The sequence below is a fragment of the Salvia splendens genome, chromosome 18 (genome assembly GCF_004379255.2).
Source record: "Salvia splendens isolate huo1 chromosome 18, SspV2, whole genome shotgun sequence".
Lineage (NCBI taxonomy): Eukaryota > Viridiplantae > Streptophyta > Magnoliopsida > Lamiales > Lamiaceae > Salvia > Salvia splendens.
This window is the reverse complement of record NC_056049.1, coordinates 22,944,247-22,956,980: the sequence shown is the minus strand read 5'-3', so window position 1 is coordinate 22,956,980 and position 12,734 is coordinate 22,944,247. Positions and strand designations below refer to the sequence as shown.

General features: G+C 45.6%; 2 protein-coding genes across 2 annotated transcripts; both read left to right on the top strand.

The window, feature by feature from the left end:
• The first annotated feature begins 1,094 nt into the window (after positions 1 to 1,094).
• On the top strand, positions 1,095 to 2,308 carry LOC121776940 (UDP-glycosyltransferase 75C1-like). Its single transcript, XM_042174083.1, has 2 exons — positions 1,095 to 1,330; positions 1,426 to 2,308. Exons 1-2 carry the CDS (start codon positions 1,095 to 1,097, stop codon positions 2,306 to 2,308), a joined length of 1,119 nt encoding a protein of 372 aa, XP_042030017.1.
• Positions 2,309 to 5,584: 3,276 nt separating this feature from the next.
• On the top strand, positions 5,585 to 7,095 carry LOC121776496 (UDP-glycosyltransferase 75C1-like). The gene has a single exon (XM_042173669.1). The coding sequence runs from the start codon at positions 5,619 to 5,621 to the stop codon at positions 6,981 to 6,983; it is 1,365 nt and encodes a 454-aa protein (XP_042029603.1). The 5' UTR covers positions 5,585 to 5,618; the 3' UTR covers positions 6,984 to 7,095.
• Positions 7,096 to 12,734: the final 5,639 nt, after the last annotated feature.

Below are 12,734 nucleotides of genomic sequence, written 5' to 3'. Positions count from 1 at the left end.
TCTTGGTCTTTGGGTGGTCTTTGGGCTTGGGTCTGGACCATTACTAATCTTTTTAGACCACCGCCGAGTCAGCAATCCAAGTGGCTTGACACATTGTCAAGCGTGGCACAGTCAAAGCCTACACGGCTGCCACGTGAGAAATCCACACGCGAAAGGCACAAGCCTGCCACAAGCTCTCGTAACGGTTGTAACTTTCGGCAGTTACACTCTCGCAATGATGACAACCATCATGGCTGTTGACCCCCCAGCAGTGGACTGAGCCTATAAATAGGCTAGCCATTCCATGCATCTCTGCACAACATTCACACACGCGCGCGCCGCCGCCGCCCGCCCGAGCCAGAGCCCGTGCCCATGCCCTGCTCGTGGGCCTCGGTCCCGGTCCCGATCTCGATCTTGGATCTTGGTCTTTGGGTGGTCTTTGGGCTTGGGTCTGGACCATTACTAATCTTTTTAGACCACCGCCGAGTCAGCAATCCAAGTGGCTTGACACATTGTCAAGCGTGGCACAGTCAAAGCCTACACGGCTGCCACGTGAGAAATCCACACGCGAAAGGCACAAGCCTGCCACAAGCTCTCGTAACGGTTGTAACGTTCGACAGTTACACTCTCGCAATGATGACAACCATCATGGCTGTTGACCCCCCAGCAGTGGACTGGGCCTATAAATAGGCTAGCCATTCCATGCATCTCTGCACAACATTCACAAGCATTTACATCATATACTCTCTCTCTCTCTGCATTGTCTTTCTGTCGAAGCTCTGCCCTCTCCTCCATCTAGTTCGCCGGAGCTCTGCTGATAGCGGTGCTGCTTCACCAGAGACGTAGCCGTTTTACCTTTGGGGACGACACGCCAAACCGATAGCACTACCGGGGCGTATCTCGTCTTGCGGGAAGAGGCCTCCTCGACTCGGCTATCAATCTTCACGGTTTAGTTGTTTCAATTTTTCAGTTGTAATTTCAGTTCAGTTTTCCATTTGTTTTCCTTCTTTGGGTTGTCTCTTGTAATCCCAAAAACCAACATCCAGTTCGCAAAGAAGAAGATAAAATTGAGGATCCACGCCACCTTCGCCACCAGCCTCTCCGTGTGCCAGCGCATGGCGGACGCCAAGGGCCTAACCTTCCTTGGATTCGACGACGGATACGACGACGGTTTCAAGCTCAGCGGCGACACCAAAAAATTCATGACTAGTATACGAAGCAACGGCTCCAAGGCCTTGAGAGACGCCATCGCTGCCGCAGCGGAGGAGGGCCACCCCGTCACATGCCTAGTCTACTCGCTCATCCTCCCTTGGGCGACGGAGGTGGCGCGTGAGCTCCACAACCCCAGCGCGCAACTCTGGCTCCAACCCGCCACCGTCTTCACCATATACTACCACTATTTCAACGGATTTTCCGACTATATCACCGAAAAATCGGATAATCCAGGATAGAAAATCCAAATCCCCGGAGCTCCGCCGCTCTCCAAAACCGATCTTCCCTCCTCCCTTCCTCTTCAGAATTGGATAATTCTGCGATTGCGGCATCTAAGGAGCAGTTCGACTTGCTCGACGCCGAGCCAGGCAAGCCTAAGGTGCTCGTCAACACCTTCGACTCGCTCGAGGCGGAAGCGCTCAGCGCGTTAGACTGCTATGAGCTGATCTCAATCGGACCGTTAATTCCCTCCGCCTTCATCGGCGGAGAGGATCCGTCAGAGAACTCGTTCGGCAGCGACCTCTTTGAGAAATCCGACTGCTGCATCGAGTGGCTAAACTCGAAACCGCAGTCATCGGTGGTATATGTGTCCTTTGGGAGCCTGTTGAGGCTCCCGAAGGCGCAAAAGGAGGAGATCGCAGGCGGCCTCCTGCGCTCTAGGAGGCCGTTTCTTTGGGTAATGCGAGACTCAGAGGAGGAGGAAGAGAAGCTGAGCTGCTCAGAAGATTTGGATAAGATTGGGAAGATAGTGACGTGGTGCTCCCAGCTCGAGGTGCTGACGCACCAATCACTAGGATGCTTTGTCACGCACTGCGGGTGGAACTCGACTCTGGGGAGCCTGTCGTGTGGGGTCCCTGTCGTGGGGTTCCCTGGTTTGGCGGATCAGGGGACGAATGCGAAGATGATAGAGGATGTATGGAGGATAGGGGTTAGGGTTAGAGGGAATGAGGATGGGATTGTGGAGAGTCGGGAGATTTGGAGGTGTGTTGAGGAAGTGATGGATGGTGGTTTGAAGAGTTTGGAATATAGACAAAATGCTAATAAATGGAAGGGATTGGCCGGAGAAGCTGTGGCGGAAAATGGGAATTGGGGTGTGGCACGGAAAATGAGGAAATAATGGCGGAAAATGGGAATTGGGGTGTGGCACGGAAAATGAGGAAATAATGGCACGACGAGGAATTCTAACGTATAAAATTTGTTACGTAGATAATGACAAATTAACATTTGTATAGCGAGATTTATATGCTGCATATTAGCATATGTATATAAACGATGGAAGCTAGATATTGAGATTTAATTTGATGCGCTGATTGTGAGCGACGATCCACGTAAGCAGTTAGCAACGCTTTTTCTTTATTTTGTTTTTGTTCTTACTAAGAGCATCTGCAATGGCGGCGAGCGGACAGGCTAGCCGATTCCCGGCGCTAGCCGGTCCGCTCGCCGAACCATTGGAATCGGCGAGCGCTATTTCGGCGAAAAAATCGGCGACCCGACGCCGATTTTCGGGCGCTGGCCGATCTGCTCGCCTGACCGCCATTGCAGGCTCCCGATCGGCTAGCTCAATTTTTTTTAATTTTTCGAAACACTATATATACGTGATTTGCACGTAATTTTCATTCGCACCGCTTGTTTTAACGAGTTTTCTCTCACACTTAATTTCTGTACAAGAGCAATAAAGCAAAATGGAGAACAACAACGAGTCTACTCCAATGACGAGCGGGTCTCAAACTCCCACGGTACCCGTGGGAGGTGGATGGGATCCGATGGCAAGGTACTACAACATGTACCCTTGGCAGCAGATGATGCCCGGGATGGCAGGGGATGCAGGGCGGGCAGGGGGTACCGGGGATGTAACCCGGGATGCAGATGATGCCAGGGTGGGGAGCCGAGATGCAGATGATGCCGGCGTGGCAGCCGGGGATGCAGGGGACGCCAGGGGGGAGGACAATGTCTATTGCCCCAGTCTTGATTTTTTTACTACTTCTTCGCACACATCGACCCCATCGGAGACGCAGTTCACTGGGTGTGACACTTTCTCCTTAGAGGAGTTGGGGATAGATCTCGAGGATGCGGACACTCTCATTCAAACGGGGGTGAGTAGGGCGGGGTCGGGGCACACCACAGAAGAAGAAGGGCAAGGGGAAGGGCAAAAGGGTGGTTGGCGAGTCATCGCAGCCGGCTGATGACGACAGCCCGGCACGGAGGAAGTGGACGGATGCGGGGAACGTCGCGCTGTCCAAGGCTTGGGTGAGTGTTTGCGATGATCCCCTCCATTCGAACAATCAGAGGATCGTCAACTTGTGGGCTAAAATATCAGCAGCCTACAAGGCATTTTGCCCGGATGGGAGGCCACACAACGGGGAGGAGTGCTGGAAGGGGTGGGACCGAATCAGGCTGCGGTCGCCCGATATTCGGGCTTGTACACCAACGCTCTCCGCATGCAGACCAGTGGCCAAACTAACGAGGACTGCAGGAGGATAGCGGAGAAAGTCTTCCCCGTGCCCGGGCTTTATAAGGAGTTCACCTACTGGAACTACTATGAGGTGCTGATGGACTCTGAGAAGTTTCGGGCAGGTGTCGATGCTGGCTAGCCGAAGAAGCAGCGACTGAACTATGTCGGTGATTACAGCGGCAGCAGCGGCGGTTCCCACAACCTCCCCGAGGATGTTCAGGAGTTCCCGTCCCCTCCATCGTTTACTCGCCGCACTCGCCCAGTTGGTCAAAGGCGGGCGCAACGGGTAGCGAGGGGGGTCACCCAGGGGTCCCAGGAGGTCCAGTCGGCATCCCCCCATGTTGGCACGTCGCTAACCGAGCTCGCCTTCTTCGTGCCTCAACAAACGCGAGCTCAGATGCACAAGATCTTAGCTGAATGGAGGGCGGCAACTGACCCGTGGAGAAGAGGTTTCTTCACTCAATGCTCGAGAGTATGCAGGTCGATTTGGATGCCGCCTCGGCACAGTTGGGGGCTCAGACGCTGGCTCAGATGCCGCAGATTTAGGGGTCCCGGATAGAGGCGACAACGGCGACGGCGGCGGCGACGACCACGAAGAGTAAGGCGGAGGCGGGGGCTCGTGTGTGGAAGAGGGGTTTTTTTTAATTAATGTATTTTTTTAATTAATGTACTTTTTTAATTTTACTATTATTATTGAATTTTCTCGTATCTGTGTCGTAAATTTAATTCTGTATTTTGTGTGATTGTTATTATTTGTTTTTTATAATATTGTTTATTGTGGCTAGTCTATTGCTAGCCTTTTGCTTGTCCAGTTGCTTGTCCTGATGATGTGACAGGAGGAGTTTTAGTTCTGATGATGTGGCAGGAGGAGTTTGTTGCTAGCCTATGGCTGGCCTATCGCCATTGGAGATGCTCTAACTAAGTATTTTTTTCGTTCATCCCCATGTTTTATAGCCTAGAATTTCCGCTCTCTCATTCTTTGAGTTCGTTGTTTACATAAGCATCCCCATAATTAAGCCATAATATTTATTTCGTTTATCCTGCTTCGATTGCCTTGATAAGAAAGTGGCTCTAGAAATCGATGGGCCAGCTCATTTATAAAGAAATACTAGTGTTTGATTGTGATTGTGATTGTGATTATGCTAATTGGTGATCTCCTGAATTTTGCGAGAAATATTTGCTTGGGATAGACTATTAGTAAATGAAGGTGAAAAATAGAAAGGAAAAAACACTAGAAAAGAAAAAATAAATAAAATGAAAAAATCGTTGCTCACAATCAGCGTCATAAATGACACTTAGCGTAGCAAATCCCGCAGCAAGATCTGCCCCTCCGTTGCCAACTGCGCTACGCCCCTGCGGGCAGCAAATCCCATACATATATATACTTATGGGGTGTTCGGTTTGCAAGATTGTATCCGGGATTAAATTTATAGTGTGTTTGGTTCATGAGATTCAACCCCATAACTCAATCCTAGATGGATAATAATTAGTCATAGCTAACCCCCTATGACTAAAATAATCCCACAACTCAATCTTAGATTATATCTTGGTATTATTTTATCTTGGAAACCGAACATCACCCTAGAGTACTAGATATGGGGGTTCACTTGAATTAATGAGACATTGGTCTATATTAGTTAAATTTATTATGCCTAATACTACACGTTTTTTAAATAACAACTACATATATTGGTTAGTTATGTCTATTATTATTGATTAGTTATGACTATTAGTATTAATATTACTTAATATTATGCCTAATACTACACATTTAGTTAAATTTAAGTTATTGACAAAGTGCAATGGGTTATTGTGTAATTTAGATAAAAATAAAAGTATAAAAAAGTAAGTGAGTGGAATATTTTGTTAAGTTTAAATTTAATATAAATGGCTAGAGTAAAATCAATATTTACATCCCCTCAAATCCCACAGTCACAACCATTCATTTTAGCTCATACGAAATCCATCTCCACCAATGAAACAGAGCCACATCCTCCTCGTGATCTTTCCGGTGCAAGGCCAAATCAACCCCTCCCTCCAGTTCGCAAAGAAGATGATAAAATTGGGGATCCACGTCACCTTCGCCACCAGCCTCTCTGTGTGCCGGCGCATGGCGGACGACAAGGGCCTAACATTCCTTGGATTCGACGACGGATACGACGACGGTTTCAAGCTCAGCGACGACACCACAAAATTCATGACTAGTATACGAAGCAACGGCTCCAAGGCCTTGAGAGACGCCATCGTCGCCGCAGCGGAGGAGGGTCGCCCCGTCACATGCCTAGTCTACTCGCTCATCCTCCCTTGGGCGACGGAGGTGGCGCGTGAGCTCCACATCCCCAGCGCGCAGCTCTGGACCCAACCCGCCACCGTCTTCACCATATACTACCACTATTTCAACGGATTTTCCGACGAAATCACCGAGAAATCGGATAATCCATGCTGGGAAATCCAAATCCCCGGAGCTCCGCCGCTCTCCAAAACCGACCTTCCCTCCTACCTTCTCCCTTCCTCTTCAGAATTGGATAATTTTGTGCTTGCGGCGTCTAAGGAGCAGTTCGACTTGCTCGACACCGAGCCGAGCAAGCCCAAGGTGCTCGTAAACACCTTCAACTCGCTCGAGGCAGAAGCGCTTGCCGCGTTCGACCGTTACGAGCTGATCGCAATCGGACCGTTGATTCCCCCCGCCTTCATCAGCGGAGAGGATCCGTCAGAGAACTTGTTCGGCGGCGACCTCTTTGAGAAATCTGACGGCTGCATCGAGTGGTTGAACTCGAAACTGCAGTCGTCGGTGGTATATGTGTCCTTCGGGAGCCTGCTGAGGCTCCTGAAGGAGCAAAAGGAGGAGATCGCAGGCGGCCTCCTCCGCTCTAGGAGGCCGTTTCTTTGGGTAATGCGAGACTCAGAGGAGGAGGAGAAGCTGAGCTGCTTAGAAGATTTGGATAAGATTGGGAAGATGGTGACGTGGTGCTCCCAGCTCGAGGTGCTGACGCACCCATCACTAGGATGCTTTGTCACGCACTGCGGGTGGAACTCGACTCTAGAGAGCCTGTCGTGTGGGGTCCCTGTCGTGGGGTTCCCTGGTTCGGCGGATCAGGGGACGAATGCGAAGATGATAGAGGATGTATGGAAGATAGGGGTAAGGGTTAAAGGGAATGAGGATGGGATTGTGGAGAGTCGGGAGATTTGGAGGTGTGTTGAGGAAGTGATGGATGGTGGTTTGAAGAGTTTGGAATATAGACAAAATGCTAATAAATGGAAGGGATTGGCTAGAGAAGCTGCGCTAGAAAATGGACCTTCCACCATGAATTTGAAGGCGTTTTTGGACCATGCATCTTGAAGTTTGTACTTGTCCTTGTTTGGAATAGTATTTACTAGCTCTCTTATAATAAACATTCCCTTTGTCCGCCATTTATATTCGGCATGGGTTATAATAAATATATATGATGGAAGTTGAGCGGAGAAAGACAGTAATTAGATCTATTTTTATATTAGTTTTGTTGATTATGGATACTTAAATGAGCAACAAAAGGAACTCAAGGACTGAATTGCAAAATGAAGAGTTCAAACTTGAAAGTTAGTTGCAACGGCTAGCAACGGCTATTTCAGTTGTGAGATGGATGAGGTGATTTAAGAGGCGTTTAAGCTGTGGTTTGAAGCTCGTAACAAGATCAACAACTTGAGTGAGAGAAGATACACTATTTTTGTGAGGAATCAGAAAGAGTAGTCTTTGTTCTTGACATGAGTTCATGAGTGAAAAGTGAACCATTTATTCTAGAGTGTATTCTTATGTTGTATGATTGTATGATTGTAATTCTTGATAGTCTGGAATAAAGCATTTCGTGATTCTCCCATGGACGTAGGTTCGAATGAGCTGAACCACGTAAAATCCCTATGTCATTGTTTCGATTCATGGCGCCTCGTTTGTGTTCGACAAATTGCTTGTGATTTAGTTTCTTCAACTTTGATTCTTTGGGTTTTCTCTTAACAAATTGGCGCCGTCTGTGGGAAGATCTAACCCGCAAGATGACAACAGCAAAGTTTGACATGGAGAAGTTCACAGGCAGGAATGATTTCGGGCTATGGCGGCTCAATATGAAGGCTGTGTTGATGCAGCAGGGCCTATGGGATGTGTTGAAAGGCAAGGCAGATGCAGATGTGGATAAGGGTGATGTTAAGGCCCAAGATCTTCATGATAAGGCCTACAACACTCTGATTCTTAGTCTTAGTGATAGGGTGTTAAGATAGGTCTCAAAGGAGGAGACCGCAACTGGTGTTTGGAGCAAGCTTCAGTCATTGTACATGACTAAATCTCTCACCAACAGGCTTTTGCTAAAGCAGAAATTGTTCACATTCAAGTTCTCTGAGTCAAGAAGCATTGGGGAACAGCTTGAGGAGTTTGCCAAGTATGTAGATGACCTTGAAAATATTGAGAAGACCATCAAGGATGAGGATAAGGGGCTAATGCTACTTAATTCTCTGCCAAAGAATTTCAAACAATTCAAGGATGCAATATTGCTCAGGAGAGATTCCAAGATCACTTATGAGGAGGTGCATTCTGCATTAAAGATGAAGGAGATCCAGAAGGTAGCTGAAAAGATTGCTGATCCGGCAAGTGAAAGTCTGAATGTTAAGTTTGATTCGAAGAAGGATAGGAAAAAGAAATTCCAAAAGAAACCAAAGCCTTGGAAAGAGAAACCTGTTGATGAGAAGGAATCCCAATTGTGTCACTATTGTAAGAAGCCTGGACACATTAAGAAGAACTGCTACTCTTGGAAAAGGAAGCAAGCCGAGGGTGATAAGACTCAAGATACTGTAGATGTCACATAAGAGGTAGAAGTTGCGCAGGTCATGAATGTGACAGAGGATGAAGCTCCGGATGTTTGGGTGATGGATTCAGGTTGCAGTTTCAACATGACCTCCAAGAAGAGATGGCTCATGGATCTACAAGATGCAGGTGGTTCTGTACTATTGGGGAACAACCAAGTATGCCAAGTAAAGGGCATAGGCAGTGTCAGAATACTCATGGAAGATCGCACTCAAAGAATTCTCTCTGAAGTCAGATATATCCCACCTATTAAGAGAAATTTGATATCTCTTGGAATGCTTGAGAGAAAGGGTTTCACATCTATCTTGGCTGGTGGTTTCATAAAGGTTTTGAAGGGGACATATGTTCTTATGGTTGCTGAAAGAGTAAACAACCTATACTATCTCAGAGCCAAGGCCATTGATGCAGACCAGATAAATGCAGTGATGAGGCTCAGGCTGATTGATTGGCATCACAGGCTTGACCATCTGGGACATGCTGGACTAAAAGAACTTGCTAAGAAGAATCTGATAGCTTTCAATGGAGATGCAACTGAAGATGAGCTTAAATCATGTGAGGAGTGCATACTGGGAAAGAGCAAGAAATTGCCATATGCTGTAGGAAGACACACATCATTAAAGCCACAGGAGTATGCACATGTTGATATTTAGGGGCCATCACCAATTCAAAGCATGGGTGGAGGCAAGTATTTCTTGTCAATAATAGATGATTTTCTAGGAAGATCTGGCTCTATGTGATGAGGGAAAAGTCTGAGACTTTCACCAAGTTTCAAGAATGGTGTGTTGAGGTTGAAACTGAAAAAGGCAGTGCATTGAAATGCGTAAGAACAGATACTGGGCTTAAATTCCTATCATCTAAGTTTGATGATTACTGCAAGAATAAAGGGATAAAAAGACATAGAACTGTCCCTCATAACCCCCAGCAAAATGGAGTGGCTGAGAGGGTCAACAGAACCATTTTGGAGAGGCTAAGATGTATGCTGATCTCATCGGGTATGCCCAAGCATTTCTGGGCTGAAGCTGCTTCAACATATGTAGTTCTTATTAATAAATGCCCATCATCTTCCATTGATAATGACACACCAGACATAAGATGGTATGGATCACCTGGTGACTACACAAAGCTAAGGAGTTTTGGGTGCAGAGCGTATGCACATGCTAAGAGAACCAAGCTGGATCCTAGGGCCCTCAAATGTGTTATGCTAGGATATCAAAGGGGAGTGAAAGGCTACAGACTCTGGTGCACAGAAAAGGGCATGGGGCAGGTGGTGATTAGTAGGGATGTGGTATTTAAGGAGGATGAAATGCCATACTTGCAACAGAAACCAGATAATACTCAATTTGAGGTGGAGCTTACTGGATCTGAGCAAAAGAATGCTGATGATGTAGGATCTGATGATGAGACTCTAGATGTAATCCATACAGGAGAGGCTAGTGACAAGCAGAAAAGTCATGTTATAGCAAGGGACAAGCCAAGGAGGCAGATCAAGCTCCCTTCAAGATACAGTGATTATGACATGCTCTACTATGCTCTCACAGTTGCTGAAGAAATTGAGTATCATGAGCCTTCAAGTTACAAGGAAGTAGTTAGAAGCCATGAAAAGGAGAGATGGATTAGAGCAATGCAAGAAGAGATTGATTCACTCTACAAGAATCACACCTGGATCTTGGTTTTTATGACCAAAGCATCGAAAGTGTATTGCCTGTAAATGGGTATACAAGAAAAAGATAGAAGCTTTCAGAAATAATGAACTGAGATATAAGGCTAGGCTGGTGGCTAAAGGCTTCACACAGAGAGAAGGCATAGACTATAATGTGATATTCTCTCATGTGGTGAAACACAGCTCCATAAGGATTTTGCTAGCCATTGTTGCTCACAAAGATTGGGAGCTTCAATAGATGGATGTGAAGACAACCTTCTTGAATGGGGAATTAGAGGAAAGGATATACATGCAGCAGCCTGAGGGTTTTGTGAAAAAGAGAGAAGAAGACAAAGTTTGTCTACTGAAAAGAAGTTTATATGGCCTGAGACAGAGCTCCAGACAATGGTACATCAGGTTTGATGAATTCATACAGAGAGTAGGTTTTGAGAAATCTCCATATGATAGTTGTGTTTTCATTAAGAAGAGCAAGGGGATTGCAGCAGCCTATTTGTTGCTCTACGTGGATGATATGCTAATTGCAGCAGCAACAATGGCAGAGATTCAAGGCATCAAAAGTGAGCTTGAATCAGAGTTTGATATGAAGGATTTGGGAGATGCTAAGAGGATCCTGGGCATGGATATCATCAGAAATAGGAGAGAGAAGAAATTGTGGCTCACTCAGAAAGAATACATCAACAAGCTTCTTGAAAGATTTCAGATGAAAGATACCATATCAGTGACAATGCCACTGTCACAGCAGTTCAAGCTGCCATCTGTGCAATGTCCAAAGACAGATGAGCACAGAAAGGAAATGTTGAAGATACCATATGCTAGCATTGTTGGCAGCATTATGTATACAATAGTGTGCTCAAGGCCGGATATTAGTCATGCCATCAGTGTCACAAGCAGGTTCATGGCAGATCCTGGGATGGAGCATTGGCATGGGTTGAAGTGGATATTGAAGTATCTCAAGGGGACATCATATTACAGTATTTTATTTGATGGTAGTCAAAAGTTTGATAATGATGTTGAACCTGTAATAGGGTACTGTGATTCAGATTTTGCTGTGAGTCAAGACATCAGAAAGTCACACACTGGATATGTGTTTAGCCTTTATGGCTCGGCCGTGAGTTGGAAATCAAATCTACAATCTGTAGTGGCCCTCTCCACAACAGAGGTTGAGAACATAGCCATGGCAGAGGCGGTGAAAGAAAGCTTCTGGTTGAAGGGCATTCTCTCTAATTTTGGAATAAGTCAAGATGCAGTGACAATCATGTATGACAACAATAGTGCAATATGTTTGTCCAAGCATCAAACGTTCCATGACAAGCATGTGGATGTGAAGTTACATTTCATCAGAGATGAGGTGAACAAAGTGAAGGTGAGAATTCAGAAGGTTTCCGCCGAGCATAATGTTGCAGATATGCTGACTAAAACCATTCCTAGCTCCAAACTCAGACATTGTTTAGAGCTAGTGAAGTTGGTCAAGTACCGAATTTTGTAGGTTTGGAGAAGATGATCGAGCATTGCTTCATTCAAGATCCAAGGTGGAGATTTGTTGATTATGGATACTTAAATGAGCAACAAAAGGAACTCAGGTACTGAATTGCAAAATGAAGAGTTCAAACTTGAAAGTTAGTTGCAACAGCTAGCAATGGCTATTTCAGTTGTGAGATGACTGAGGTGATTTAAGAGATGTTGAAGCTGCGGTTTGAAGTTCGTAACAAGATCAACAACTTGAGTGAGAGAAGATACACTATCTCTGTGAGGAATCAAAAAGAGTAGTCTTTGTTCTTGACGTGAGTTCATGAGTGAAAAGTGAACCATTGACTCTAGAGTGTATTCTTATGTTGTATGATTGTATGATTGTAATTCTTGATAGTCTGGAATAAAGCTTTTCGTGATTCTCCCGTGGACGTAGGTTCGAAAGAGCCGAACCACGTAAAATCCCTGTGTCATCGTTTCGATTCTTGGCGCCTCGTTTGTGTTCGACAAATTGCTTGTGATTTAGTTTCTTCAACTTTGATTCTTTGGGTTTTCTCTTAACAAGTTTTATGATAAAATGTAAATGGAATTGGTATAATGCGAAGTCTACCTATCATTTATAGTAAAAATGAACCGGGATTTCTAATGGTGGACGAACTACAATGATAAACCGAGACACCTAATGACAAACGACGGAAGTACATTTTTTTCATTTTCTATTTCACTGGATGTCATGCCCCAAATGCGGTGGGGGATGGGAGGCCATGGTTGGAGGGCAGGCGCGCGGGGCGTATGGATGAGGTGCCTAAGTTGGGGTAGGACGCCCTGCCCCGTTGCGGTACGGCTCGCTAGGCAGCACGCATTGTGCGGCCTGCGATGCGCCGCAACCCAATTTTTTATTTATAATTTCAAACACTAAAATTCCTCTATTTATATCCATTCTGCACTTACTTTATTCTACACAACTCCTATACTCTCAAACTTTTTTTCTTAGTTTTTAAAAATTTTAGGATTTGTAATTTTTGAAGTTTTAGGATTTGTATTTTTTTAATTTCTAGGATTTGTAATTTGTAATTTCTATAATTTGTAATTTTTAATTTATATAATAAATGAATGATTTTTTTGTGTTACAATTG

Coding starts and splice junctions, on each gene's coding strand:
- LOC121776940 (XM_042174083.1), top strand. CDS start 1,095: ATGGCGGACGCCAAGGGCCTAACCTTCCTTGGATTCGACGACGGATAC. Junction 1,331..1,425: donor GAGCTCCACAACCCCAGCGC/GCAACTCTGGCT, acceptor CGGATAATCCAG/GATAGAAAATCCAAATCCCC.
- LOC121776496 (XM_042173669.1), top strand. CDS start 5,619: ATGAAACAGAGCCACATCCTCCTCGTGATCTTTCCGGTGCAAGGCCAA.